The 27,503-nt window shown below is 32.7% G+C and overlaps 2 protein-coding genes and 1 long non-coding RNA gene across 3 annotated transcripts; all 3 read right to left on the bottom strand.

Moving 5' to 3' along the window:
• Positions 1-3,326: 3,326 nt before the first annotated feature.
• LOC147390390 (uncharacterized) lies at positions 3,327-7,716 on the bottom strand. The gene is made up of 6 exons (XM_086459821.1): positions 6,551-7,716; positions 6,217-6,440; positions 5,323-5,545; positions 4,527-4,612; positions 4,104-4,195; positions 3,327-4,009 (listed from the first exon to the last, which is right to left on the bottom strand). The coding sequence occupies exons 1-6, from the start codon at positions 6,638-6,640 to the stop codon at positions 3,768-3,770; spliced, it is 957 nt and encodes a 318-aa protein (XP_086315947.1). The 5' UTR covers positions 6,641-7,716; the 3' UTR covers positions 3,327-3,767.
• Positions 7,717-22,907: 15,191 nt separating this feature from the next.
• On the bottom strand, positions 22,908-23,706 carry PSB27 (photosystem II family protein). Its single transcript, XM_086459885.1, has one exon. The coding sequence runs from the start codon at positions 23,625-23,627 to the stop codon at positions 23,088-23,090; it is 540 nt and encodes a 179-aa protein (XP_086316011.1). The 5' UTR covers positions 23,628-23,706; the 3' UTR covers positions 22,908-23,087.
• Positions 23,707-25,096: 1,390 nt separating this feature from the next.
• LOC147390392 (uncharacterized) lies at positions 25,097-27,503 on the bottom strand. Its single transcript, XR_015183193.1, has 2 exons — positions 26,978-27,503; positions 25,097-25,289 (listed from the first exon to the last, which is right to left on the bottom strand). It is a non-coding gene; the product is annotated as an uncharacterized LOC147390392 (long non-coding RNA).

Consider the following 27,503-nt stretch of genomic DNA (forward strand, 5'->3'; position numbering starts at 1 on the left):
TAATTTACGGTTCTTGAACTTGTTTTGATAAGGTTAGAAGTTTCAAGATGTGCTGATTTTTTGTGAGGATGATTTCCTCATTGTAGAGATCATCCTCGCCAAAAATCAACTCATTCCAAAACTTTTAACCCATATAAGACAAAATAATTTAGCTATGGTATGGGTTTATTAATTTGTGGGGTGTTTATATACTTATTCATAAGATATAAGAAGTAATATCCTTTTAAGAATAAGAGCATACTTGTCCGGTCAATACTTGACTGATGTGGCACGGAAATGGAATCATATATATATTTTTCCTTGGGATACACAACTGCACATTACCATAATGTGTCGTTGTATATCTGGAGGAAAAAGATTTGTGGTTCCGTTTCCATGCCAAGTCAGCCAAGTGAAAGCTTTCTACTTAGAAAATCATTATTCAATAACTATTCTTAATTTTTAAGGATTGCACTTCATTTTTTCCACTTCTCCTAGAAATCACTGAATCCATTTCTTTTCCTCCAAATGCTCTCTTCAGAGAGAGTTGGGTAATGTCCTTGGTTCTTCGACATCTTCTCCAAATGTTCTCTTTAAAGAGAGAAATAAATGTGATTTTAGGAGAATTTCATCAATGGAGGATTTTTGAAATCTAAGAATTTTGAAGACTATTATTTTGTTGTGGCCGACAATGGTGATGACGACGACGATGGTGAGATTGAGATGAAGAAGAAGAATATATTTTTGGGATGAAAAATTTAAATGAATTTCACTTTTCCACCCATATGCCATATGGGTGGGAAAGTGAAATCCATGATTGGATGGAGTTTTTGATTGGAGTGGAAAATAAATTTTCATGGACATGTGTAATCAAACACATGAAAAATGTCATTTTCCATGGAAATTGATTTTCCACCTTATTTTCCATGTGCAATCAAACATACTCTTAATTGAAAAAAAAAAATTAGTGTCATATCCATCACCAAAACTAAAATGTCATTATTAAAAATAAAGTCACAACCATAAACCAATATCTAATAACATAAATTAAGTATCACAAACCATAAACTAAGTTTTACTGCAATAAATGTATCACAACCAATTAAAAGGAGGACAAAAGAAGAAAAAGAAAATGGATAAATATCTTAAAACACCATCTAGATTTTATAAAATTTGAAAAAACATATTATCAAAAAGTTCTACGAAATTATAACACAAAAATGGATAATTAAAAAATCCCTTAAATAATTATTGATATTTGAGATACATTCTATATTTCATGATTTAATACGACACATCAATGACAGAAAAACTAAATATGTCAAAATGAATTAAGCGGGTTGACTTCCCTAACCCAGCTAGACTCATTTACTAATCGTGTTAAAGGGTTGACGCTATTATGACCAAAATCTACTAATTTCATATTGTTTTTGAGTCGTGTTTGAGGAATGCAACTGGAGACCAGTTTCCACTTTAAATAACCATTTAAGACTGAAAAGAAAATTAGATTTTGGACTAAAGTAATTTGTTTTCTAAATATCTTGGACTTTTTAAAAAATGAACAAAATATCCATATGCCTTGTCAGGCCCAAAAAATCTCAAATTTCCTTCAGAACCTACAAAGTACTAAAAATCACACTTAAAATGGTTTTATACCTGGTAAAAACAACGGTCCAAATGAAGCAAAGTAGATCAGATTTTATACCTTTTAAATCTAAAGTCAAATGTTCAAATTCAATATGAATCACATTTAATAACTTGGATCTTAATCTTTTTCAATCTGAAATATCAATCATGCGTCCATATTTGATCTAACCTCTAGGTGTACTTTGGATTTTTGGAGAAAGTTTGAGATGCCATTGTTTTCAGATTGATGACTTGTCCCTTGACCATGGTCTTCTTTGAGAGATTATTAAAACATTCAATATCTTCCAAAATCCCTCGATATTTTGCAAAATCCTTCAACTTTTTATTACACCCCGTGAACAAGATAGGATATTTAGAGAGGTTGAATATTATGGATTTTTGGAACAAAAATAGGGAATTTCATGGAATGAATTTGTTACAAACAATTACTATAGAGATCGGATCGATAAGCGGTTAATGTTTGTAGGTCGTGAGTTCGATATGTACGAGCATTAATGCTTTAGGGGCCACCCAAGAGGGCGTACCCTCACTTGCCCACAAACCGAAATCTTCTTCTTTGATTTCTTGCTCCCCTTCCTCTAATCTCTCTCACCCCCTCTCTATTATTATTTTTCTCCTCCTCCTCCTCCTCCTCCTTCTTCTCACTTTAGTCGTCGAAATTGGAGGATAAGAGGGGTGCCCTTGACATAGAGTGCCCACAATTTTTTATTTATTTTAGAGGTGCCCCTAAAAAACATACGGGGTCCTTAGAGTTTGTGTGTGTGTGTGTGTGTGTGTGTGAATAAACTTTTCTTATTTTAAATTGAAATTGTAAAAACATCTCATAAAGGCTAGTGAGTCACCACATATTGGGATTCAAAAATTAATAATAGATAGTAGGAAGGAAGTCAAATCAAAGAAGATATCACTTCTTAATGAGTAGGTGTTTAATAGAGCTGTCAATGGTTCGGAAAGGATTCAAATAGGATCCATTAAGACATTTGAAATAATTTATCTGTAATTATTGACAATATAAATAAAGAATCGTCTATTCAAGAGAGAGAGAGAGGAAAAAAAAATTAGCTCAAGAAAGAAAAAACATTCACTAAGGCACTACTCCATGGAGATAAAAGCATATAAGACAGAGACAAATGCTATTGCCCTTATGCATGGGCAGAGATTGGCACAAAAGAGAACTAAGTAATGAATAAGAAGCAAAATATTTGTCACATGAAGTAGAAATAGCTCGTCAAAATGCGAGCATAAAGCACATTAGATTTCATTCTACCCAAAGCACGTCAAGTTTCATTACGAAGATGGGTGCTTGACTAACAAAAGTAGGATGCAAGGCCCATACCTATTACAATCCATTAGCAGCCCCAATTTTAAATAGGATCGGGTTCCAGTGATTCATGAGGAAACACAATAATCCCAACTAACACAAAATCCAACAGTCAAGACTTATACATATCCCCATAACATACATCTTGAAAATACTTATCTCAAGGATAAATCTCAACCTTTGGATTTTGTATTTAAGTGGTAGAAATTGTGTGTTTTTTCCATGAGTCACCCAATCCTAACCTTTTAAATAATGTTAGTGTTATGTACAAGTGAATATTAAAGTTATTTTTTGTAAATGTATTACAAAATAAGATTTTAAATTCTAAAAGTATGGGCAACCATGTCTAGAATTTTAATGGATAGAAACATGTCTAATGTGCCTAATAAATGTGGAAGGTAAATCCTACTACACATGTAATCATTTAGTTGGCTCTTGTATACATACATAAAAGCTTCATAGAAAAAGAAAGTTCATCCATAAAAGTTGATATCTTGAGAACCCTTATCTCCCCAACCGAACACATTTAAACCCCCAAAACGGTAGACCTCTTAGAGAGCACAAAAAACTTATCACCCAACCCATCTCCCCAAAATTGTTTAAAGCCCATATTCCTTGCCTGCCGGCCAACCAAAATAATCTAAGCTCTATGATACAATCTCTCATTAAATCACATTTGGGCCGAGCCCAATGTTGAGCCCGACTCCAAAAGAGAGGAATCAACAGCTTAAACAAAAGGAACCACAACAATCACATTCGATTCTACTTTCTTTGTGTATGTGGTCACACCAATTTCAACAAAACGAAAGTCGGTGCACTTTCAGCCATGTCGAATCCCTGTAAAGTAGTTGAAATCATGGTGTTGGACCCCTAGCTGCTTTAGCCAAGAATCTGCTGCGCTCAATAGTGACAACCACCTTTCTTGGTCCCGACCATTCTCGGCCGAGAGCCATACCCTTCCTTGCATCTTATAAGTGGCTAGGCCAAATGGAGGGAGAGCGACACCTTCACCTTCCTTTCTCTTCCTTTTGTCGATACCAATTTCTTCTTCGAGATCCATATCTGCACGACATCAATATTGATGATGCACATATACAAAGAAAACAATGAAAAAAGGAAACAAATAAGGGAAATAAAATGAAATAAATAAAGATACCTTGGAAGGAAGCCGAAAGGGTGTGGTAAGTGAGGAAGGATGCAGACAAGTCTTTCACAGTTCTCCCCATTGGGATATGGTAAATTGGATACCTGAAGAATTAATCAAATAACATCAAACACTTACTCATTTCCCATGGTATTGAATTACGATATATTTCAACGAAATGTTTTTATTTCTACAAGGCTCAACATGAAATTATATGTACTTGAGTGTTTAAGATGGTACCACAAATTAATCGATTGGCCCAACTTTGGTGACTTCCAATCACAAATTAATCGGGCAATCACGATGATTTGTGATCAATACATATTCTACTAGTTAGGGGCATTCAATTATAGCAAATTCACTATAGTACCCTTCATGTCACATCACCTAAACCATAAACACCCAACAAAGAGAGCGAGTGAGCAAGAGAGATACCAAGCAACTGCCATCCAGCTAGCTGGAGAAAGATCCACGCTTTTTAAAGCCATTAATCCAGGAAACTTTCGAGTTAACCCATTGATCTGAAACAAAAAATAGGAAAATTGAGGTCATTGATATTTACGAAATATATAAAGGTACGAATTTAAAGCCAAATGACCCAACCATAAATGAGTCATCTCATATTTTCTTTGGTAACATAATTTTTATAACCAAAGATGAGATAAAGCCTCAAAATGCAGAATTAAATCACAAACAAAAAATATCAATTTCTATATCAAATTCAGAATCCAAAAGAAAAAAAAAATTCCAAAAAGAAAGAAATGTTCTATTTAAATATCAAGATAAAGAAGCATAGAATAAAGTTAAATCATAGATAACAACACCAATAATTTTACAAAAGAAATGGCTATAAGAAATTTGCTTTTAGAAAGTCAAAAGATTCATTAAAACTCAGATGCCTACAATTGACAAACGATACTTCCAAGTTCAATATATTTTTTTAATTATATAGAAATTATATTAAGAGAATAAGCAACAAAAATTTCAATGACATTTATCTCTTACAAAATTGCTCCAAAAGCTGATCTAAGTAAACAAACAGAAAAATAAAAGATGGAAAAATTCCTTAATTTTTTTTTGGCAAAAAAAAAAAAAGAAACATTGAATTTGAAGAAATTTACTAACAATAAGGGAATGATATTTGTATAATTTGTAAAATTAGCATTAGTTTATGAAACTTGGTAACAATGGTTATAGCTAGTACGAGAGAAAAATGGAGTTGTAGGGATACCTTATCCATGAGAGGGACTCTTCCATAAGGAGCTGATCTCTCGAAGTACTGAAAATAGGGGTAGCCCAACTTATCATTGAGATGCCAAAGGTTCTCTTGTTCTAATCCACCTTCCTCAGAAGAACCACCATCCCATCTCCACAACTTCTCGTTCTCGCTCTCATCACTATAGGAATCACTAAATGAATCCCTTGTCTCGCAATCACCCATCTCGGTCTCTTCCCTGAAAACCCATCAAATTCTCTTAATACACTTAAACTCATATGGATTTGATACATCTACAAGGACCCACATATATATTTGAGTCTTTAAATAGAGATAAAATGCATTAATCATCGAAATCAGGATTACCACGTTCACGATATAGTAATTATAATAGATACCCATTAAAAAAAATTGATTAATGAAGCATGGGTTGTGGTGGGGTCGGGGTCAGGCCAAATGAGTAGTTCAAATACCAAAAAAGAACAATTCGCCCATGCCTGATAGGCATGACGAAGGCGAAAAGGTCCACAAAACGAAGAACAGAAATTAACAAAGAACAATTCTTGATATTGCAGGCCAAATGACCATTTCAAGTATCTAAAAGATCAATTTGCCCATGTCTAGGTCTACAAAGTGAAGAACAGAAACAAAGAACAATTCTTGATACAAGAGGCCAAATGAGTACTTCCAAGTATCTAAAAACAACAATTTTCCGAAGTCACGATTAAGGAGAAAAAGGTCTACAAAGAAAAAAAAATAGAAACAAAGAAAGTAAAAGAATTAACTGAAATCAATGCTACCTAATTTTGCCTACAAATTTGGTACTTAAACCAGAATTATACACTAAATCATGAAACTTAAATGAAATTGATCCAACTAACAAACTAATAGTGCAAATTGAAACGTTACCGAAAACTAGTTAAGGTTTTATTGCTTGTGGAGATCTGAATTGCAGAAAGATAAGGAACATAGTATTGAACAACGGTTTCTTCTTCATCGTTTAATACAATTGGGACTCCAGCGCCATAAGCACTCCATTCATCATAACAATTCCATAAGTCTCCCAATGTGAAATATTCGACGGTTTCTCTCTCCCAAGGATGCCAAAGCTGATTAAGGTTACTAATGGCAATCTACGATGAAAAAAATTAAAAATGAATAAATAAATAAAACCATTAATTCTCCAAAATAAAATAAAATAAATAAGAATGGTAGAATAAGATCAGATTGATAATTCACAGACCTTTGATAGATTCTTGGACCGGACAATCGGTGTTGTACTGTCGAGAAATCGTTTGAGGTTTGATTGCATTGAACCTCTCTCAGAAACCATTGTTTCAGAGAGAGAGACAGAAAGATTCTTCCTTATTTCCCTCTCCTCACCCACAGAACAAAGAGAGAGAAAGAGGGGGAGAGAGAGAGAGAGAGTAGAGAGAGAGAGAGAGAGAGATTGATGGGTTGCTTTGCTTTTAAAAGGGGAGGAGAGGAGGACAAATCGGACCACAAGAATTCTATTTTTGACGTTTGGATTTTTTACAGCTAATTTTGATTTTTAGGGAAAGAAACAACTAAGTAATTAGAAACTCTTCCAAAGGAAGAATCAGTCTTTTATAGCGAAAAATAAATAAAAAATTCAAAAAAATAGAAGCTGAAAATCCTGAAACAATGAAAATAGATGATAAAGCAAAGGAATCCTTCAAATTTGGCAGACAGAACCCAATAAAAAGGATTCAATCATTCCTACATTACAAGTATAAGTTTTCTTCTCTTGTTCTTCTCTCTTTCTATTTAATTTGATTTAATCTTGAAGAAAACTCAACAGATTCGCCGTCGGTTCATGAACATGAATCAAACCCATCACCATAAATAGCAAAAGATACGATTTTTAAACCAAAAAACAATCCATTAATCCTTAAAAACACGAGTTTAGCTTCAAACCCAATAAACCCCTTGAATTGTTTTTAAATAAACCCTAAAGAAAATAGAGAAGAATTACCACTCTCTGCTTCAATTCTTCGATTTTATGAGGAATTAAGTAGACCCAAATGGTTAAAATCCTCAATTTTCATCCCAACATCACTAAAAAAATTAAACTTTCTCATCAAAAGAAAAACAATAATAAAAATCACCCAATTCTCATTTCAGGAATTTTCTTTTTTTCAGAAATCGCGATTTCAAGGAAGAAAGAACAAAGACGGCTGGGTCTCTCTTCCTTTCTCACTCTCCCAACTCTACAAAAATCGAAAATCTAAAAACTCTAGAAGAGTTGCCGCGTTTTCTAGGCAGATATTTTTAAAAATTGATTTTTAATTTTCGTTTCGTGGAAGAACTTAGAAGGGAAGATTGGCTTGGATTTTACAAAACCGCGTAGATTTGTTAGAAATTCGTAACAACTACGGAGGAACGTTTGCAAGGTTCCATAACGTAGAAGCGTTTTTTGATGCTTACAGCCTCCCCTATTAGTTTATTATTATAGAGGAAAAGCAGAGACGATTCTTACATTCACACCACGTGGCATGGATTCTAAAATGAAATTTGTGGCCCCATCTCTTGGAAAAGCTACAGTAGTTGCATCTCTTGTACTCTATGATCTAGCCATTGATTTGTCTTATCTCATGTTCAACATCAATCAAGCAAGGACAAAGGCTAGGATTGTTAGATTCTAATCTTGGATGGTTGAATTAGATTACAAAAATTAATTTTCAAAGTTTGGAAATTCGTTTACCTGAAAAGTCTTGATTTTCTGACTTTAAGATTTTGAACTCGACTAACGTGGCATGAGCACAAAATTATAAAACTTTTTCTTCGGGATACACAAGGAAAAGATCAACGATTTTGTGCCCTCACCACATCAAACGAATACATATTGAATGAAAATTTTAGAATTAGAAAATTATTGGTGTTACCCGAATGGGAGTGTCTAGTTGAACTAGTTTAAATTAACCTAAGCCTTAATGGGTTCCAATTTCTAGAAATTCATAGACCCATTGGACTTGAATTGACTAGACTAGTGACATAACTAGATCAATAAGTTGTGCATTGTGGCCAAAGCCTCTCATCAAAAGGTATAGATCTTGAGTTCAATCTTTTTTGTTGGAAAAATTTCTTTCTTTAGTCTTTTCTTAAAGTTGTTTCATAATTGTTCCTTCACCCTTTTATATGTTTTATTCACAAAAAGTCCAATTTTATTATTTTTTTCTCATTTTGAATTTTCAAGATTTACAATAATGAAAATTCAATTAATTAAATCATATTAATCATCACAAATTGAAGGTAAATATCATCAATTTGTACAATTATCACTTGTTAACAACTCACAAAAATGCATCCTACGTTGCCTGGTATGTGTAGTTGTTAGGGTATTACATGTAATAAGATAATTTGGGCAAGCTATGTTGCTCTAAGCCTTACCCATGCCAATCGAGCCTCCATAACACACATGTCATAAAAAAAAAAAAAATACTTTTAGGGTGTTTGATTTGTTAAAAATCAAAATTAATTATATGGATGGTTTCATTATGCATAGCATGTTATATTTTTCGGTTAATAATTTATTAAAATTACAAAAGGGTAATATGGTCAAAATGACCATTATGTTTTAAAATTATATTTATAACCAGAAACTTTTAAAAATGATAAACAAACAACTTTTTCAGAATAAGATTTCAGATTCCAGATTTCAGAAAATAGACTTTAGACTTCAAAAATATTACCAAACATACCCTTAGTAGTTTTCTTTTCGTGTTTTTATCAGAATTTTTTATATTTCATAATGTAACATTTCTCTTTTGGATCAGACCAATTTAATTAAACTAGTGTGATCGTTTAGACGAGATCGAGTTTGATAACAGTGGTCTAGTCAATGCTACAACTTGTTAAAAATTGCAAGAAAAAGATTACATAATGGGAACAATTGTTTCTACCTCATTTGTTAGTTTATTTGATTTTTGATCTTAATTATGAAAAATCATTTTTATAAAACAAATCAAATCAAATATAATGGATTCTATTGTTGAATTACAAACAAGAATCGAATTCTACAATCTAAAACAAAAGCTTACATCATAAAGTAATAAAGGTAGTCCAATATATTCTGGTTTTTATTGATTCCTACCGCCATATGAATTAATAAAGTTAGTTTACTATATTCAGATGTTACTGTTTCTAATAGAATAATAAATGAAGTTTACAGTTTCTTATTTGAGTGATTTCGAGGTGAGCCTCTCAAGTCTAGCGAAAATTTGACATACCACCGGTTTTCAAATAGATGAAGAACCCTTGACTTCGATCTTCTATGAGAGACATAACGTGAGCTAACCAAAATGCTCTCATCTTAAAACCCCTTTGCTAAAAATCTTTTATTTTTGCCAAAAAAAAAAAATCATCTTCAATTTTTAGGATTAAAAATTTATTCTCGCCTTCGACTTCAAAATTTTATCTACCTCGACCTTTAAATCTCATGAGAAAAAATATACTTGAGGATGCTAAGGAAAAACTTGAAGAAAAAAAAAAATCTTTTAAGGATGTTGTATTGAAAAAATTGACAAGAAAATAAGCACACAACGCAAAGAAAGAATAAAACAAAAACACAAAAATTTATGAGTTTCACCTTTTTCGGGGCTACATCCTCGGAGAAGATCAATCTTCTTCACTATATCAAATAAATGTTACAAAGGAAAACCTCTTATCCGTTTTTTCTCGCTTAGATATATATATATATATATATATATATAGTTTCGTTCTCAACCAGAAAACCCAAGGTCGAAATTATATATTTGTACTTAGGTCTGATTATATAAATATCCTTTGAACCCAATGTGTAACAATCTAGGTACTAGGTTCTCAATCACAGATTAAATACAAGACACCTTTGCACGACATAACAAGGTTGAAGACATGGGGGAAAAGGATTTTTGGTATGACTAAAGAGGTTGAAGATGAAGGTATTTCAATAATTTTCTATTAATTTCTTGTAGAAGACCGAAGTCAAGGAAGTTTGTCATCAATTTAAAAACTATGGGTATCCCTAAATTTTCCTAAAAGCTAGAGGGTATCAAAATTACCCATGTTATTATTGTTGTTAGAGGTGACAATCGTAACACGACACAAAGTTAGTGGGTTTGGATTGAGCCTAATCTTGTTTGGGTCATAATCGTATTGACTCATCTGATATGATTATTGAATGGGTCATGTCTAGGTTAGTGATATCACCCCGTCTTGACACTTTATTGTGTCATTAATGTGTCGTGTTGACTCACGTACAATCCGAGTTGTATATAACTCATTTAAGTCATGAAGCATAGCAAGTATCTCAAATATTTACTCTTTTTAAAGCGGTTTTAAAATTAACCATTTTTGCTAGAATTCGCAATTCTTTTTTCCAAATTTTTTTTTTTTAAATATAGAGGGTATTTAATACATTTGTCAAATAATTCATGGTTATACTCTAAAAGATTACATTGTGTTTAAAATTACTCATACCAGCAATTTGTAAAGATAAATAATGAACGAAGAACAATATACTCATAATTTCAAATATTTTGATATAAGTTTCAAGAGAACCCACTCTTTTTCGATTAACAATCCTTTTCCTTTGCATAACCATACTCCTCTTTGTTAGCTTACTATGGGAAGGTTGTTTATTTTCCCTTTGTCGATCGGATCAACTCACACATATGGAATTTGTAATGCTACCTACTGACATATTGCCTCGAGTGGGATTCCTCCTTCTGGTGTGAGAGACTCAAATGGTGGTTTAGGCTACTTATTGTAGAGATTTGGCTCATAATTTTGAAGAGTTACTTGTAACATTTGATCCCGATGTTTCTTTCACCACTATAATGTATACATTTTGCATGTTTTGGAAGATCAATACATTGTTGAGTTTGAAATATTTTAAAAATCAAAATCCTTGAGGTCAATGATTCAATCTTCAATCTCGATGTTTTGATATATATATAGAGGGCGGTTCATGGGACATATGTAAAAACAATGGTTTTTCAAAATATGAGTTAGAGGTTTTGGATTTAGCTGATTTTTTGTGAGGATGGTCACTATGATGAGAAGATCATCCTCACAAAAAATCAATTCAATCTGAAACTTCAAAATCCATCAAAGTGAGTTACAAATTATTGGCAAAAACTCGACGGTCCACATCCTAAATCACTTTTAATGGGGTTAGAAATTTCAGATTGGACTGATTTTTTTTTTTTAGATAATCTTTCCATCATAGAGATCATCCTCATAAAAAATCAGCTCAATCCGAAACTTCTAACCCATATTTTGAAAATTTATTAATGTTACATTGTTTTTACATATGTTTTTTCATATGACCCCTTGATCCTAACCCTATATATATTTTTGTTTTTTCGTTTCTTTAAATTCGACGTTGGATAAATCTTTTAGAAATACTTAAGATGTATACATAACATCGGCAAATCAGGAACTCAGGTCAAACATTATCCTTTGATTAACATTGGGGGTTGGATAATCTTGAGTAGAGTGTAGTGTTTTATGATCCAAGTCTCCATTTTGCCATTATTAGCTATGCATTTTCTACGTTTCGAAGAAGACCTATTCAATGTTGAAAAAAGCAAAAGTCAAGATCGAAAATAAAAATCTTCGATTCAATCATCAAGATTGAATAGTGGAAAAAAAAAATCCTTGTATAAGCCCACAGGGATGATGATGATGAAATTTGGCCCATAGATTGTCTTTATATTGAATTATCATCAATGAGCCCAAAATATTTTGACTTCGTGGCAAATTGACGTACTTTAGTTAGAATTGTCCTTTTTATGCCTTAAACACGCTAATTAGCAAGTTGTTGGAAATTATTAAAACAAATGTCCTATCCGTTTCCTGTTGAACAAACAACTCCCCAACTCCCCTTTCATTCAATTCAATTAATGTCTGCCCACTCTTCCATGTTTAACCTCTTTTTTTTTTTAAATATATATGGGTCCCGTTCGCCACCCTTAGTTTTACCACACACTTTAACAAACGCGTTTTGTCTTACATGGGTTAGAAGTTTCGGAATGAGCTGATTTTTGGTGAGGATGATCTCTATGGTGAGGAGATCATCCTCACCAAAAATAAGCTCATTCCAAAACTTCTAACCCCATCAAAATTGATTTACAAAAAATGGACGGTCCACGATTTTTCAACGTGTAAACATGGGGCTAAACATTTCGGAATGGGCTGATTTTTGGGGAGAATGATCTTCTAATCATAGAGATCATCCTCACCAAAAATCAGCTCATTCCAAAACTTCTAACCCATGTAGGACAAAAAACGTTTGTTAAAGTGTGTGGTAAAACTTAGGGTGCTGAACATTTCCCTATATTATATATATAAATATTTCCGTCATCAGTGGCACAATTTGATTAGGAAATAAATACATTGGGATGCATGAACAGCTTGATTAGGAGCCGAAGTGTTTTAAACATCAATTTAAGTGTGGCACGAAGACACCTATCATATTTTATAAGAATGAGACACTGTATTGGATCATGAGTTTATTAGTCAATTTCTTAATTTAATATTAAAAAATACCAATGATTCGGACTTGAAAATTTTCACTCCGTCTGTACTCGACTGATGTGGCAAGGGCACATAATTGTTGATTGTGTTTCCTTGTGTATTGCGAAGAAAAATATTAATGGTTTTGTGTCTTTGTCACGTTAGCTGCATACAGACCATGGAGAAATTTTCGAGTAAGAAAATCACAACTCATTTAAAAAAATGAAACTGTTAAAATAATAATAAATAAATTATTAATTATTAAAAAAGTAATATTTTATTCAAATTTATCAAAAAAGTAATATATCGACGCTCGGATTGATGATTTTCAAATTGATGAAAATTTCCCCATGAAACTGGCAATCCAACTGCTGATTTTCACATCCCTTAATAAATTCAAAAAAATATATATATTATTATTTTGATATATTCAAAAAAAAATTATCACTATTTTAATATATTATTTTTTAATAATTATCTTTTTACTATTTTTTGATAATTTTATTATTATTATTCCTAATAATTTACTATATTATTATTTTTGAACAATTTTCCCTAATTATAAATTAATATATTCATTTTTAATCAATATAATTACATTTTTTAACCAATAATTATGAATATTATTTTTTATATTTTATTATTTGCTATATTTCTTTATATTCATAATTAGAAATAATATTAATAATTACATATATCTTGAAATAACTATCATTGTTAATTTTAATAATTATAACATTATATTAAAAAAATTGTAACTAATACACATAAATAATTAAAATTATTATTTTTAATAACTATAACTATTATTTTATTTCATTTTCATAATTTTTCGTAAAAACAAGGGAAAATTATTATTAAAAAAAATATTGTATTTATAATTATCTAAATGAGAGTGAGAGCAAGTGAGTGAGTGGGAGACCACAAACCACTATGTATAGAATGACAATCGGCGGTCAAATCGTCACATTTCAAAGTCAAAGGTTTAATTCGGTCATTTTGAAAATTAAACATCTAGCCGTTGATTTTTGAAAACTGACGATCGGACTGTCGATTTATTACTTTTATGATAAATTTAAGAAAAATATTATTATTTTTTAATAATTATTAATTAATTTATTATTATTTTTAATAATTTTCCCTTAAAAAAATATTTGGAGGAAGAAATTTTTAGTACGGACAATGCCACTTGGTATAGAAAATGTAGATCAAGTGTACCACATGGACCTTTTTAAACGGGTGTTGTCAAAATGAGTCCTGAGGGCACAAGTTAGATACAATAAATACACCTAAAAAAAAATTCACTATCTAAAATACCCTAAAAAAATTCCTAACAAAAATGTTCTCAGATGATTATTTCCAATTGGATGGCAATGGGTTGGGTTGGTTCGTGTGGTGTTGAGGTAAGAGTATTCTAAAACTTTACCCAACCCAAATCTGATCCATTTAATCATTTAAATATACATTCAAACTCGACATATTTATTAAATAGATAACCTCACACGATCCATATGATATGTTCAATAAAATTTTAATATGAAGTGAAAAAAATTAATTTCATTTCTATCGCTAAATTATTTTCCAAAGTTTTTTAAAATTTTTGTTTTTTACAATCATGTTTTAAGGTAATGTAGTTAGAAAACATTTTTTTACTAACTTTATAAGAAAAATATTTTTTCTTTCCTAACTAAAACTTAACCCTTAATTTTTTGAAAATATCTTCAAGCACCCTTTATATTTTTATAAAATTTGAAAAGAAGAAGAAGAAGAAGAAGCATACTATAAAAAAGTTCAACGAAATTCTAATAACAAATGGATAATCATGTTAAGTGGGTTGACATCCCTAACCTATACATAACTTGTTTAATAATCATGTTAGATGAGTTGATACGATTATATTCCAAATCAAATAAGCTATTTGACTCAAACTTATTAATTTCGTGTTGTTTTCGAGTCTTGTCCACTCGGTTAAGATTGTCATCCCTAATTTCCAATGTGCATTTATTGCATCTTAAGTAAAATCCTTTTTAACCAAGCTGTCGGCATGGTGAACGTGTTCACATATTCTCTGACGATATAAATATCAAATTTAATTGTTGAGATTTATCTTAGAGATCTATAATTTATTCCTCATATACATTTTCTATTTGGATTGTTGGATTTCATATTTTTATGATTGCCATTGTGTGTAGGGGTGGCAATGGGTCAGGTTGGGTCGTGTTCATGTTGTGTTGAGTTGAGGTAAGGGTATTATGAAAATTTTCCAAACCCAATCCATTTATAATTAGGTATACCTGACCCAACCCGTATATAACATATTTAATAAAATTTTAATTTTTATTGGAAAAAATAAGTTTTATTTCCACCACCAAAAATAAAATATCATTACTAAAAATAAAGTCACACAACCGTAAATTAAGTTTAATGGTGAAAAATAATTTTTCTTTTGAATTTTTTTCTTCTTCAAAGTTTTTAGAATTTTATCCTTTACAATCATGTGACATCAAATTATGTTTTTGGATGGCATAAGGGGATTTGGTCATAAAACTTTCCTTACTAACTTAGTAACGAAGTGTTTTTCAATATTATTATTACTATTATTATTTGCAAAGCAAAGTGTATTTTATTATTACATGAGACATAATAGTCTTATTTGATAAATCTAAGAAAATGTCATTTTGCCAATATTAGGAATGATACACTACATAGCTCTAGATTTTAATGAAAAACATGAGTAAAAAATATATATAAATAAATAACTTATTGAGAGAAGTATTTTTCCTTTCTAAACTACCGTTAACCATTTATTAATTTAAAAATATTTTAAAACAATCTTTTCTATTTTATAGAATTTGTTATAAATAAAAAAAAATGTATTATGAAAAGGTTTTAAAAAATTCTAAAAAAAAAATAAAATTGAGTAATTTAAAAAAATTTAAAGAATTATTGATATATTTAAAATTACACATTAACAACAGAATAACTAAACAGGTTAGGTGGATTAACGCTTAGAACCCAAACCCCACCCAATCGTATTATAGATAATGGGTTGATATTATTATGACCCAAACTCATTTAAGCTTGATCCAAACCCATTAATTTTATGTTGTTTTAGAGTCGTGTTCACGGATCATGTTAAGATTGCCACCCCCACTTGTATGTGAACATATAAGTTTCTTTTCCACAAGGAAATTTTGTGTCTACTTTTTTTCTCCAAGATGATCATAACTGCTTGGAACCACCTTTAAAACAAATCAATAATCAAGCGGAAATTTTGGAGGTGAAGTGCACCGCCAAAAGACTGATGGTATCAGTGGGCCCAACCTAACTAACTTGACCGTTTGAATTTTGTACCCACATACGCCTGCTGCCTACACACAAAAAAATAAAAATAAAAAAACAAGTAAATAAAAATTTCGTGACTCCAAAGCGTTAGTGCCCATTGTCTGAAAAAAAAAAAAAAAAAAACTTTGAGGCCCTCATCCGTTTCAAAATTTTGATAGAACCCTCTATTTTGAATTAAATGTGTTATTCTGAAGGAGATATCTCAAATATTAACTAAAAAATAGGGATATAAAATAAATACAAAAGACCATATGTCATGTTATGAGAAGGATTAATGCTAAAGATATCTCAAGATTGTACCTCACATCACACATCCTGAAGTGAAAGTGTATAAAAATCATAGATACTTTCATCGAGATACGTCAAGATGTGCAATATAAGGTACAATCCTGAGATCACTCTGGAACAATTTTTTGGAGAGGGTACCTCAAAATTTTTGAAGCGTGACCACTTCAAATTCAGACTCCCATAATTATAACCTAAGGGGAAAACTTTGAAATGGGTACTTGCTTCAAAATTTTGAAGAGACCCTTCTCTATTGGATTACACTTGACATTTTTAAGGAGGTACTCCAAAATTTGATAGAAATATAGGGGTGTGAAGTAAATTTAATATGCCACGTGTCTTTCAACAAGGAGGGTTCCTTCAATATTTTGAAGCGGCTTGCCTAGGAGTCTGAGATGCCCGAGTTTTTTTCTAATTCCACAAAGTGGTGGGCCAAGGATTTATGGATCAGTCTTTAGTGAGGGCCCTTCGAAATAAAAGAGAATATGACGTTTTATTTTTTTTCTGAGGCCTTGAGGACGAAGCTTTTCTTTGATTGTGAAATAGCAAGTAAAATTTTCCACTAACAGTATAGATTGGTGTGTTACAAGTAAAAGTTAGTGTCTTAATAAAAGTTATCTTTTTCCTTTTTTGAGGGAAGAGTGGGAGACCAGAGATGATGGGGTTGGCTCAAGCATGTTCATTCAGCTTTTCAACCGCTTTTCAACAACTTCTGGCCTTCAAAAGTTGAGGTTTGGGTGTGGAAGTCCTAAGAGCGCTTTACGACTTCTTACCTACACATGATTTTCGAACTCGACCGAGTCGACTGGTTTGTATGTTTAAGATCTCATAGTTGTGTTACAATATGTCAACCGATCGGCTATATAATAAAAATAATAATAATTTATTAAAATACAAATATGCATTTTTAAAATTTTATTTATGTTTGCTAGGCAAGCAAGATTTATGATAAGTAATTAGTCGGTGAAGACGGATTTTGAATCCAAGATGTCTTATAACGGTCATAGACTTTAATCAACTTAGCAATTTGACACCTTAATCATTTTTAAAATTCTTTTAAAACAGATTGAAAGAATTTGAGCCGAGACATCTCATACTTTGTGGACATTGAGGTGAGACGAGAAATAAAAGTTATATTGAGATTTCAATATCAGGGACAAATTTACAATGGGGGTAATGGGGTCATTTGCCCCCACAAGAATTTTCAAAGTTATCAAAAATTAATAAGCTATTGCAACAGATAACAATAATGGATATTTTCACTCTTAATTGCCCTCACATGTGGGATTTCAGCCAAAATTCTCGTACACATTTGATAAAGAAAGATCAATTCATTTATACTTATTTGCATTATCTCGATTTTAATTCAATGGTCTTGATCACTACTTTGATGGCTACAATCTATTGTCATAGCCTTCTTATCATGCCATATGTTGTGGTTAGCTAGACTGGGATCATGACCCTATTTATAGGGCCTATAGACTCATCTCTATCCATCAAAACAGATGGTGAATGCTACATGACACAATTTTTCTACACAATAATGGACCTAACATTAATTTCATTCATATACAGTATGGTCAAATATATATGTGAGATGTACCATAGGCATATCGAACACGTGTGTTGATCACATCCTACGTGAGCCCATTGACGTCAGATCGTCACATCCGACCGACGATATATTTATAATTTAATATGGTATGATCAAAGTATGTCCAATGCTATGAAGATAAATTTTAATAACATTATTATAGGAGTCATGCTGGAGGAACATTAAATTGACATCGTTTCACACGTTGGTGTGCACAGAACCATAGATGCTTCTCAATCATATCTCGATGAAAAGCATCTATGGTTCTGTACACACATCCATGTCAGCAATATGTGAAAGTATGTCAGTTTCAACATTACTTTAACATTTTCTTTATTCTAGAGTCAGAGATCATAAACTTGATAAGATCAAATTTTTGCAAAAAAAAAAAAATCATCATGACCCATCATCCTAAAAATAATATTGTCCATTGAGACCACTAATATCAAATCATGGCAATTTCTATCAAATTTGTTTTGGTAGGACCAATTTATGGTCACAAACGTCAATGTCTTCGATCACAAAGATTGAATATGAGCCACTTAATATGAAATTTACATATAAAAAGTGATCAGTAATTCTTTTTCCAATTGATCCAACTTTATGCCTCAAAACTGAGGCCTTGGTCAAAATGTTTAGGTCCAAATAAAAATTAAAACCCAAAAATAAACTTTCCACAAATATATATATTATCACTATAGGTGTCTATATATACTTTTATAAACATAAAGACTAACTAATCCCATCCGAGTAGTTAATCTTTAGCCAATGGATTTGCAATACTAGGTTCCATGTTGATATTTTTTATTTACTCCTTGACGATCGTAAAACCTTCTCTTTGACAATAAGAAACTTTGTGCCATTCTTTAATAAGATAGAACATTATGTAGTCTTGCTCTAAAAATAAATTTCAACAAATTTGAAATAAAATATATTATCTAAAGTCCTACTTAGATCATTTGGCAATTATTTAATTTGGTTTCCATGGTAGATATCTAATACTTTTCCAAGACACAACTCCCCTGACCATTGCAAAAACATTATAAAGTTGATTTTGTTTCATTAACATAGACTAAATTAAATTTGATTGTCCAATATAAAGTACTCCAAATGATTAAATGTCTTATAGAAGGAAACGAAGTCTCTTCTTATTTACAAATGCTACGTCACCTTTTTAATCATTCACAAGTTATCTATTAAATACTTGCTTTTTGAGAAAATAGGGATAATTGAACCACGAAACGAATCACAACAAAACATAAATCACACACAGAAACATAAATCACACACAGAAACATAGATTTTTACATAATTTCCTTAAGATTGAAGTACGTCCACAGATCACACTGATTCTTCTATGAAGAGAAAACTTGCAGTTACAGATTACACCCTTTCATCCAAAATAAGAAATATATATACCTTCAGAAACCTAACTAAGGTTATATATAATATTAATAAAATTACGAAAATACCCTTGGATAAAATTTCGGTCAGAACATGTGACTTTATTGTACAGTACCTCCTTATAGACTAGTACTATCAAGCTCCACAAACCACAACACTGCCAACATTCTAACGACATGAACTATATTTGGACATATAAGAACTTGAGCATACATGAGCTTCTCATTGCTACATCTATTAAGCACTTGTCAGCATAATTGTCTTGTAATAAGCCAAGGGCTATTGACATGTTCTATCTTAATTGTTTCACTATTGGGAAGGAAATGGAACTAGAAATCCTTTATTCTTTCTAAGTACAATGTGAAATGACAACTTATATGTAGTTCTGTAATCAATTGTCTTTCATATGATTTGTAAGGCTTGGCCTCTGTTGAGTAACACCCATGGTTTTTAAATTTGGTATAGCGTCTCGTCTCGTTCAGCTCTGATACCAAGTTGACTCAAACGATATGTCTCGTCTCGTTTGACATTGAGACAATGGTTTTTAAACATTTAAAAATTCTGAAAAAATTCAGAAATGATTCCTATTAAAAAATGAACTGAAAAAAAATATAAAATTAAAAAAAATCGATTTGGGGGTGAAAGAATAGAAGGTTGAAGCTTTAACTCATTTGTCTCGGTTATCTCGGACAAGATTTTTAAAATCTCGTTCAAAGCGTCCCATTTAACTCGTGAGTTAATCATTTTATGCGTTATCTCATTTGTATTATCCGAGATATTGGAAAAAATCGTCCGAGATGACTCGCTTATCTCACGATACGCGATCGTCTCAAAATACATTATGAGTTGGTCTCGTTCAGTTCTGATACCGAGTGATATGTCTCGGTCTCGGACGAGTTTAAAAACCATGGTAATACCAAACATGGAAAATGCTTGATGTTAGATTTTCTGAGTCCATAATTCAAGCAAGACTTTTAAGGTTGAGTGGTTGAGTATACTAGTCATTATAACATTTTGGGTGTAGTTTCATCTCTCAACTACACTATTTCAATGTGATGCCACCACAGGCGTAGCGTATTAGGATTGGATATGTCATGCAACTTTGATTTAATCAATGGAGCAATCTACCAAATCCTTTTAGAATAATAGGGCCACTAAAAAATCACCTCTAGTGAGATTTTTGGTGCACCATTCCAATTAAGCCTTTCGAAGAAGAATATATATAATATGAGTTTAGTTCCTTCAAACATAAGGCTAAAAACCCCAAGGGGTAGCTCAAGGGCAATTTCGGATCTAATAAGTGGTGAGAGTCTGTAGATTGTGTTCGATACCCAATATGAAAAATATTTTCTCAAGGCGACCTGCGAGGGTGCTCCCTCACTTACCTTGTGCATGTGATGTGCAGGCATTGCATGTGCCAAGGGGAGGGACCCATATGCCTTGGCTCATAAAATGTAGGAGCACAACTTAGTACTATCCTTTACTTTGTTCCAATAAATCAATCTATAAAGAAAAATTAGCATCTTAGCAAGCACCAATCTTAACTAAATGAAACATGGACCATTTCTGGAAGCATGAATAGTGTGAAGGGTTGAGTATAGATTTATATACATAAGGCCTTAAAATTCCTTACTTGACGACCTTTTGGAACAAAAAGTATAGCTCAAAACTCCCTCAATGGATGTCAACTTTATACCAAATTATAGACTTTGTAAAGAGCTTTAAAATTACTATTAATGGGTCTATATCCTACCTGAATAGGGTTTTAAATGGGCCCAAAAGAATTTTGGGCCAGGCAATGTACAATTTGGACTGAGATGGGTATATCTATAGGTTATGGACCATTTGCTTTAAGTGGCCTGTGCATTAGATCAGTCCAGATTATAGGTCCAAGCCACTTGAAGAAAATGACAAAAAAAAAAAAAAAAAGTTCTATTGGCACCCCAAATTTTGCATACAACACACCAATCCTTATGACATTAAATACTTTGTCCATATATAAATTGGTTTGTTATAAGTAAAAGTTGGTGTGTTAATAACTCTCACATCTAAGAGACTGGCACTCGTTGCCCCCCGCTCTTCTAAAAATGAACCCCACTTAAAACACAAAAAAATATCGAATGGGTTTATTTGGGACTTTGTTGCTTTAAGGGGTTGCGTTTTGCGAATGTGCACGGGGGGATCCAAGCCCAAGTCTAAATAAAAATAGTCAAAACTTTTTAAAAAACAAATGCATAAACATGTTCATTTCATTTACTCTTACAAACCACCCATCAAACGTGAGGTTTGTGACCGCTTTGTTATGATGAAGTTAGATGACACCATTAAAATCGGTACCAATATTCAATATCTCAAGTTGGTCATCAATCATCAAGTCCAAATCATAAGGGCTTTTGCATCTTAAAAAGTCCTTAATATATATTATATACAAGATCGATGTGTCACTTAATTAGAAAATCCTGGGTGGATTAGAAAAATCCTTTTTCTTACTCTAATGATAGATACATGATAGTCAATCCCACATGCTTTGTCGATATTTTTATAATACAATCACCTAGGATTCTCATGCACAATCAATAGAGAAAAAGTAATTCACGCTACCTATTTCCATGATCCCGGATTTCAACAATCTTGATCGCTACCCTGATGGCTATGATTTCCCATCTTTAACCTATCATAAAAGATGATGATTGACATGAACATAACATGCTTCATGCAACGAACCACAAACCAAATTCGAATGAACAAACCAGGTAACATAGGTTGGGATTATGCCCAAGGCTTAGTCTTTAGGCCCCTCACATTGAGTTTGTCAAGTATGTATGAGGTTACACTCCATTCGGAGGTCTAGATGTTATAGTTGAAAAAATTGAAGAACAAGCCTTGGATTCCTCAATGGGCATAAAATGATTTTCCAGGAAAACTGTACCTACTACATATTTAATGTCATATCTTCATGGAAAAACTAGTTTCTGACGAAAATAATTAGTGGACCCCTTGACAAATGATTCTATAATTAATCAAATACCGACAATCAATTTTTTCAAGAAATCCATTATTCCATTTTACTTGAAAAATCAGTTTATCAAGGAAAATATTTTCTTCGAAATCACACACCCTTTTTTGCATTTGATTGCATATTTTCTTGGGAAACACATTTTCCTAAAGATCACAGTTTCTTACTTCAAAATATGAAAGTGTAGGTCGAACCAACCTTGTGAAAGTGATTCTTGTTAGGGAGAAAAAATTCCCTCACCCACAAAAAATAAAAACCACTCCTCTTTTTCACCTTTTCCAAATGCACAATCAAAAAACCCGAGATCAGCATACATTCTGTCCGGAAATCCATTTTTCATCAAAATCAATTTTCCAAAGAAAATATGTTTGTGGCAATCATACACATTTAATAGCTCTTACAACTTTCTACTTAATTTATCAACAGAAATTTAAATATTTAGAATCTAAAGATCTCATCATGCAAATCTTATACTTAACAAAGTCCAAATCTCTCTCTCCCCTCAAAATGTAATCCAACCTAATAATGTGTTCTCAAACTTAACAGATTAAGAATCACAATAAGTGATTAATAATAATAATAAAAAAAAAAGCTTCCCTCCATTAAAGTGCATTTCTACCTTCCCCTCAGTAGGGCCTTCTCTGCAGTGTCCATCTCTTCCAAGATCCTAGCTTTGCGCTTAGCCGGAATCGGTGCCGTTGGGCCAAAACTAATGTAATGCCCCGATACCGCATTGAGGGCGGAGTACATATCACGGAAAGACGCTCGGCCCAACAAATCCTTCTCTCTTCTATACTTAGCTACCCATGAATTCGATGTCTCCCTAAGGTCGGAAACTGCGGTCGCGACATTGGGATCATTTTTGTCCATGTTAATTGTTGATCTGACCTTATTGATTACATCTGATGTCTCTTTAACGTACTCCTCGTCTGAGGTGGCTAACGCTGAAGGGACAGGAAAAAGTAATGCCGGCGATATAATTCCAGCTGTTAGAGCAATGAAGTCTCTACGACTCGTTCGTCGAATAATTGTATTGAGATTGGTGGTGGTGGTGGTGGTAGTGGACGCGGTGGCAATGGTGGTGGTTAATTTGGAATGGGTGAGAGGTAGAGGTTTTGGTGTAGAAGTAGGAGTTAGTAGAGATGGAGAGGCCATATTGAGGGAAGAATGAGGGGGAGAGGATGAAGAGAGTGAGGGGAGAGGGGTTTGTAAGGGGAGTGGGAGAAGGATCCTAACAATTGCCACATGGGCTTATCACCTTATCTTAGTTGAATCGTTTGGATGACAAAAGATCCAATGAAATGTACTCTCCACCATAGTTTTAAAACTCCCCGAGTCAACTTGAAACTCAGTCTAGTCGACTCGATTTGGCTGGATTTTGAGGTGACACACACATCGAAACTTGACAGAACCAACTCATTGTGTTAACTCAAAAATGTACCAACTCTGGTTAGAAATTCTACCTAGTTATTCAACTATATATAACATTTTGTGGAGAATCATATATATATATATTGAAATTTAATATATTTTTGTTTAGGTCAACTCGTTAGTTTTTTTTTTTTTTACTTTACTCGATTCAGATGGGTTAAGTTTTTGAGTTTAAAATTTATGGTCTCCACTCGACCTTAGAAAAAAGTTTGTACTTCTGAGGCCTCAATTTGGACACGAGCAGTCTAAGTGGATAAAGACTCTCTGCCATGTTCATACTTCAACAAATGGCACAGATCTAAGCAATCAATCCTGGTTGACAAAAGTCTACCTGCTTTATAGTCGTTGGGACTCGGGGATGTAACTCTGGTCGGGCCGGGTGGTATCTAATCCGAATCCAAGTCTGAATCCAAACCAAAATCCTAGCCAACCCAAGCCGAGAATTAACCTGAGATGTTCTGCACAAGACCAGCTGGTACACATTACTATTCAAACTCAAATAATATTTCTTCGTAACATAAACACGTTACAGATCGACGAGCTTAAGGACCTGCTACATTTGCAGATGCTGATTTGGATGAAAGGTCTTGTGTCATGAAACAGCAAGAAATAAGCTCTATTTCAAAACATCTTTCACGAGTGCGGAGTGTATAGCCCACTTTAGTATTGCTCAAAAGGTCATTTGGTTAAAACACTTCATTGAAGAATTTAGTTACTAAAGTCCGGTAGGCTTGTCAACTCCAAAAAGATATTTCAGAATGAATAAATTTTAAAAATGCTAAAAAACCTATAAATGAATCATGTCAAACTTGGTTAGCACATCAAGCACCCAAACAAACTTGATTAGCTTAGATAAATAGTCAAATTGCCAATTTCCCACCTTTCATCTTATCTATTAGGGCATCATCATCCACATTTTGTCCTAAAATACAACGGTATTCAGATTCTTGTGCTCCTGAAAAGCGCTATTGTAAGCTTCAGAACTTATACATTTTCTGAGCAACTCTTAATGGTTAAAAAGCCTCTAGATTCACGGATTTCCATTGTGTATGTCTTTTTTCGGGAAATCAGGGGATGAGATGGAAGTAAAGAAATGAAGAGAGAATAAGGTTTTAATATCCTATCTGCTAAACTAAATTATCATCACTGGTAACCAATGTTATGTTCAATATAATTACCAACTTTCAAGATCAGGGAGATGAAGAGAATTTCATTAATATCGAGAAAAATGTGCATCAAAACCAACATCATAACAAGACCTTATTCATGGATGCTTTAACAACAGTTAATCGTGAGAATTACAAGCTGAAACCCAAACTAGACTTGACAGCTTTGTCCTGAGTTGAAGACTGAAATACAAATGTTCATTGCAAGTATCATGAAGGCCTGGACAAAAACGAAAGGAAAAAAAAACTGTTTACAGGTAAGTAAGTAAAAGATAACAATGGAAAAGTTGAGTAAGATTAATAATAATAAATAATAAAAAGATACGAAGGCATTCTAATGATTTATTGGAAAAAGTAACTCCAAATGTGAGTCATCAAGAATTTACCAAAAATGACACACTTGAGTTTAAGATACTTTCGGAAAAGCCAGTGGTAGCACTTGAATCTTAAATTATCATTAAGGAACACTTTAGTAGGCAGAGAAGTTGCATACAACAAAGCATGAGTTTCCGAGAAATTCCAGTGAATGTCTCTTGAATGAAACTGGACAGCATAACTAAGAATTCCGTTGGCTAAATTATCTATAAATCCAATACATTTTAAAAAAATGTGAAACTTTTGACAAGTTTGGTACAGGTGCAATGTAACACATGGGAGATTAAATATTATATATGTATTTAGGTTACTTGAACTTCTGGATAAATGTACATGGCTTAGTCCATGAAAATCTGGTATCATTTAGTCCATTGGGAGGAATACAAGGCCTCATGGCATTATTCCAAATTATGGGTTTGGCAACATGGACCCTATTTCTCCATTCAATTCTATCGTGAGCCATATCTTCAGTCTAGATATTTGTCTTCATATCTTTCCTTGTTACCTCTATCTATATCATATCCAGCCTCCCTCTCACCCTTTTAGAGGTACAACATGCTTTAGAAGAGGTACAACATGCCCTAAAGCACTTCTTCTCCCTGGTTTTATAATTGGTCTTTGTCAATTGTCATACATGCTCAAACCATTTTATTCCGATTTTCTTTATTTATGTTATAAATTTGCTCGAGTGTACTAATTTCCTATCATCTTCCCTAATCCTATCACTTATCCATCTCAACATCCTTATCCTATGAATGTGTTTTTACTTAACTGTCCAAAATTCAACCCCATAAAGTAGGGATGGTCTTATGGCTATCTTGTAAAATCCTCCTCAGTTCAATCGGTATGTATTGAGCATGTAAGCATAGAATAAACAGTTCAACAATAAAAATAGAACAAAAGATCCAAAACCTAGAGATTTGCTTAAGAAAGTGTATTTGTGTGCGGCCACCAGATTCCTAAGCTTGTATAAAACAGGAAAAAAAAAAAAAAAAAGCAACTGAATCATCATTAGAAGAAATGTATGTCAAAAGAATTAGAGAAATAGAGCATTTGAATTTAACCCTCAAGGCACAAACAAAAATTCCTTTTTCATATTTGATTTGAATAGGAATTTTATTGTTCGACGTAAATTTGCAGTCACAAATAATATCCAATAAAATACAACTATCATAAACAACAGCTTTCTCTAACAAATTTAAATTTAGAGATGATGAACCTTGTCACCATTTCCATTGTTACGTTTGAGGTTATCTTGAGAGGTTAGGATTCACCCATGATTGAGGTGATTACAGATCTAGCAATGAAGGGGCCAACGAATCCGATCAGAGGTCGTGTTAGCACGTGCCACCCACATTTTTCTTCTAACAACGTATGGATTTCTAAACTTCTAATTATTGATCCAATTTTTTTGAAAAAATAGCTAACAATTTCATTACAAAAATATAACTAAAAACAACAAACGAAGGACAAGTTAGATTAGGATTAATTACGAATAATTCATTAAAAACAAAGAGGAAGATTATCTATCACCTTATGCCATTCTCAGATCCGAAGAAAATGGACGAAATTTCTCGCTCATCTTGTTTTTTTTTTTTTCCTTCTTGAATCAAACATCGATCATCTTAAAGAGGAAGAAACAGAGGAATCCGAAGAATATGAGAAGAAATAGATAATCAACAAAGAGGAAGAAATTCGTGGATCCATGGCTCTTCTTCCAATCCTCAATTTCTTCCAGCTTCGCCATTAAATCAATCAATCAATCTCGGATTAAGAGAAAGAGAGAGATCTAAGGTTGTCAATGATGCAGATCTAGGGTTTCAACGACCCTTAGTTCTGCTGGATTGAATCTCCCTTTGTTTCTCTTCTCCACAAACTGTAAGTCTGTAACTGAAATTGTAATTCGTGGTCTTCGTGTTCATGCTGAAGCCACCCAACAGACCCTGATGTAAGGAATTCTTTCTGAATACCCGCCAAAAAGTTGGGCGGTAACTCAAAACCTTAAATGTCTCCTCACCTTAATAAATAAAGACAGCTACTATTACCACACCAACTTTTA

The sequence above is a fragment of the Akebia trifoliata genome, chromosome 11 (genome assembly GCF_017979445.1).
Source record: "Akebia trifoliata isolate Shusen 1 chromosome 11, ASM1797944v1, whole genome shotgun sequence".
NCBI classification, from domain to species: Eukaryota; Viridiplantae; Streptophyta; class Magnoliopsida; order Ranunculales; family Lardizabalaceae; genus Akebia; species Akebia trifoliata.

What these genes read in the sequence shown, in the direction of transcription:
- PSB27 (XM_086459885.1), bottom strand. Translation starts at nt 23,627, where the DNA reads ATGGCCTCTCCATCTCTACTAACTCCTACTTCTACACCAAAACCTCTA.
- LOC147390390 (XM_086459821.1), bottom strand. Translation starts at nt 6,640, where the DNA reads ATGGTTTCTGAGAGAGGTTCAATGCAATCAAACCTCAAACGATTTCTC. An exon ending in AGCTGGATGGCAGTTGCTTG is followed by an intron (nt 4,196 to 4,526) that starts GTATCTCTCTTG and finishes TTAATTCTTCAG; the next exon opens with GTATCCAATTTACCATATCC. An exon ending in CCTTTCGGCTTCCTTCCAAG is followed by an intron (nt 4,010 to 4,103) that starts GTATCTTTATTT and finishes GATGTCGTGCAG; the next exon opens with ATATGGATCTCGAAGAAGAA.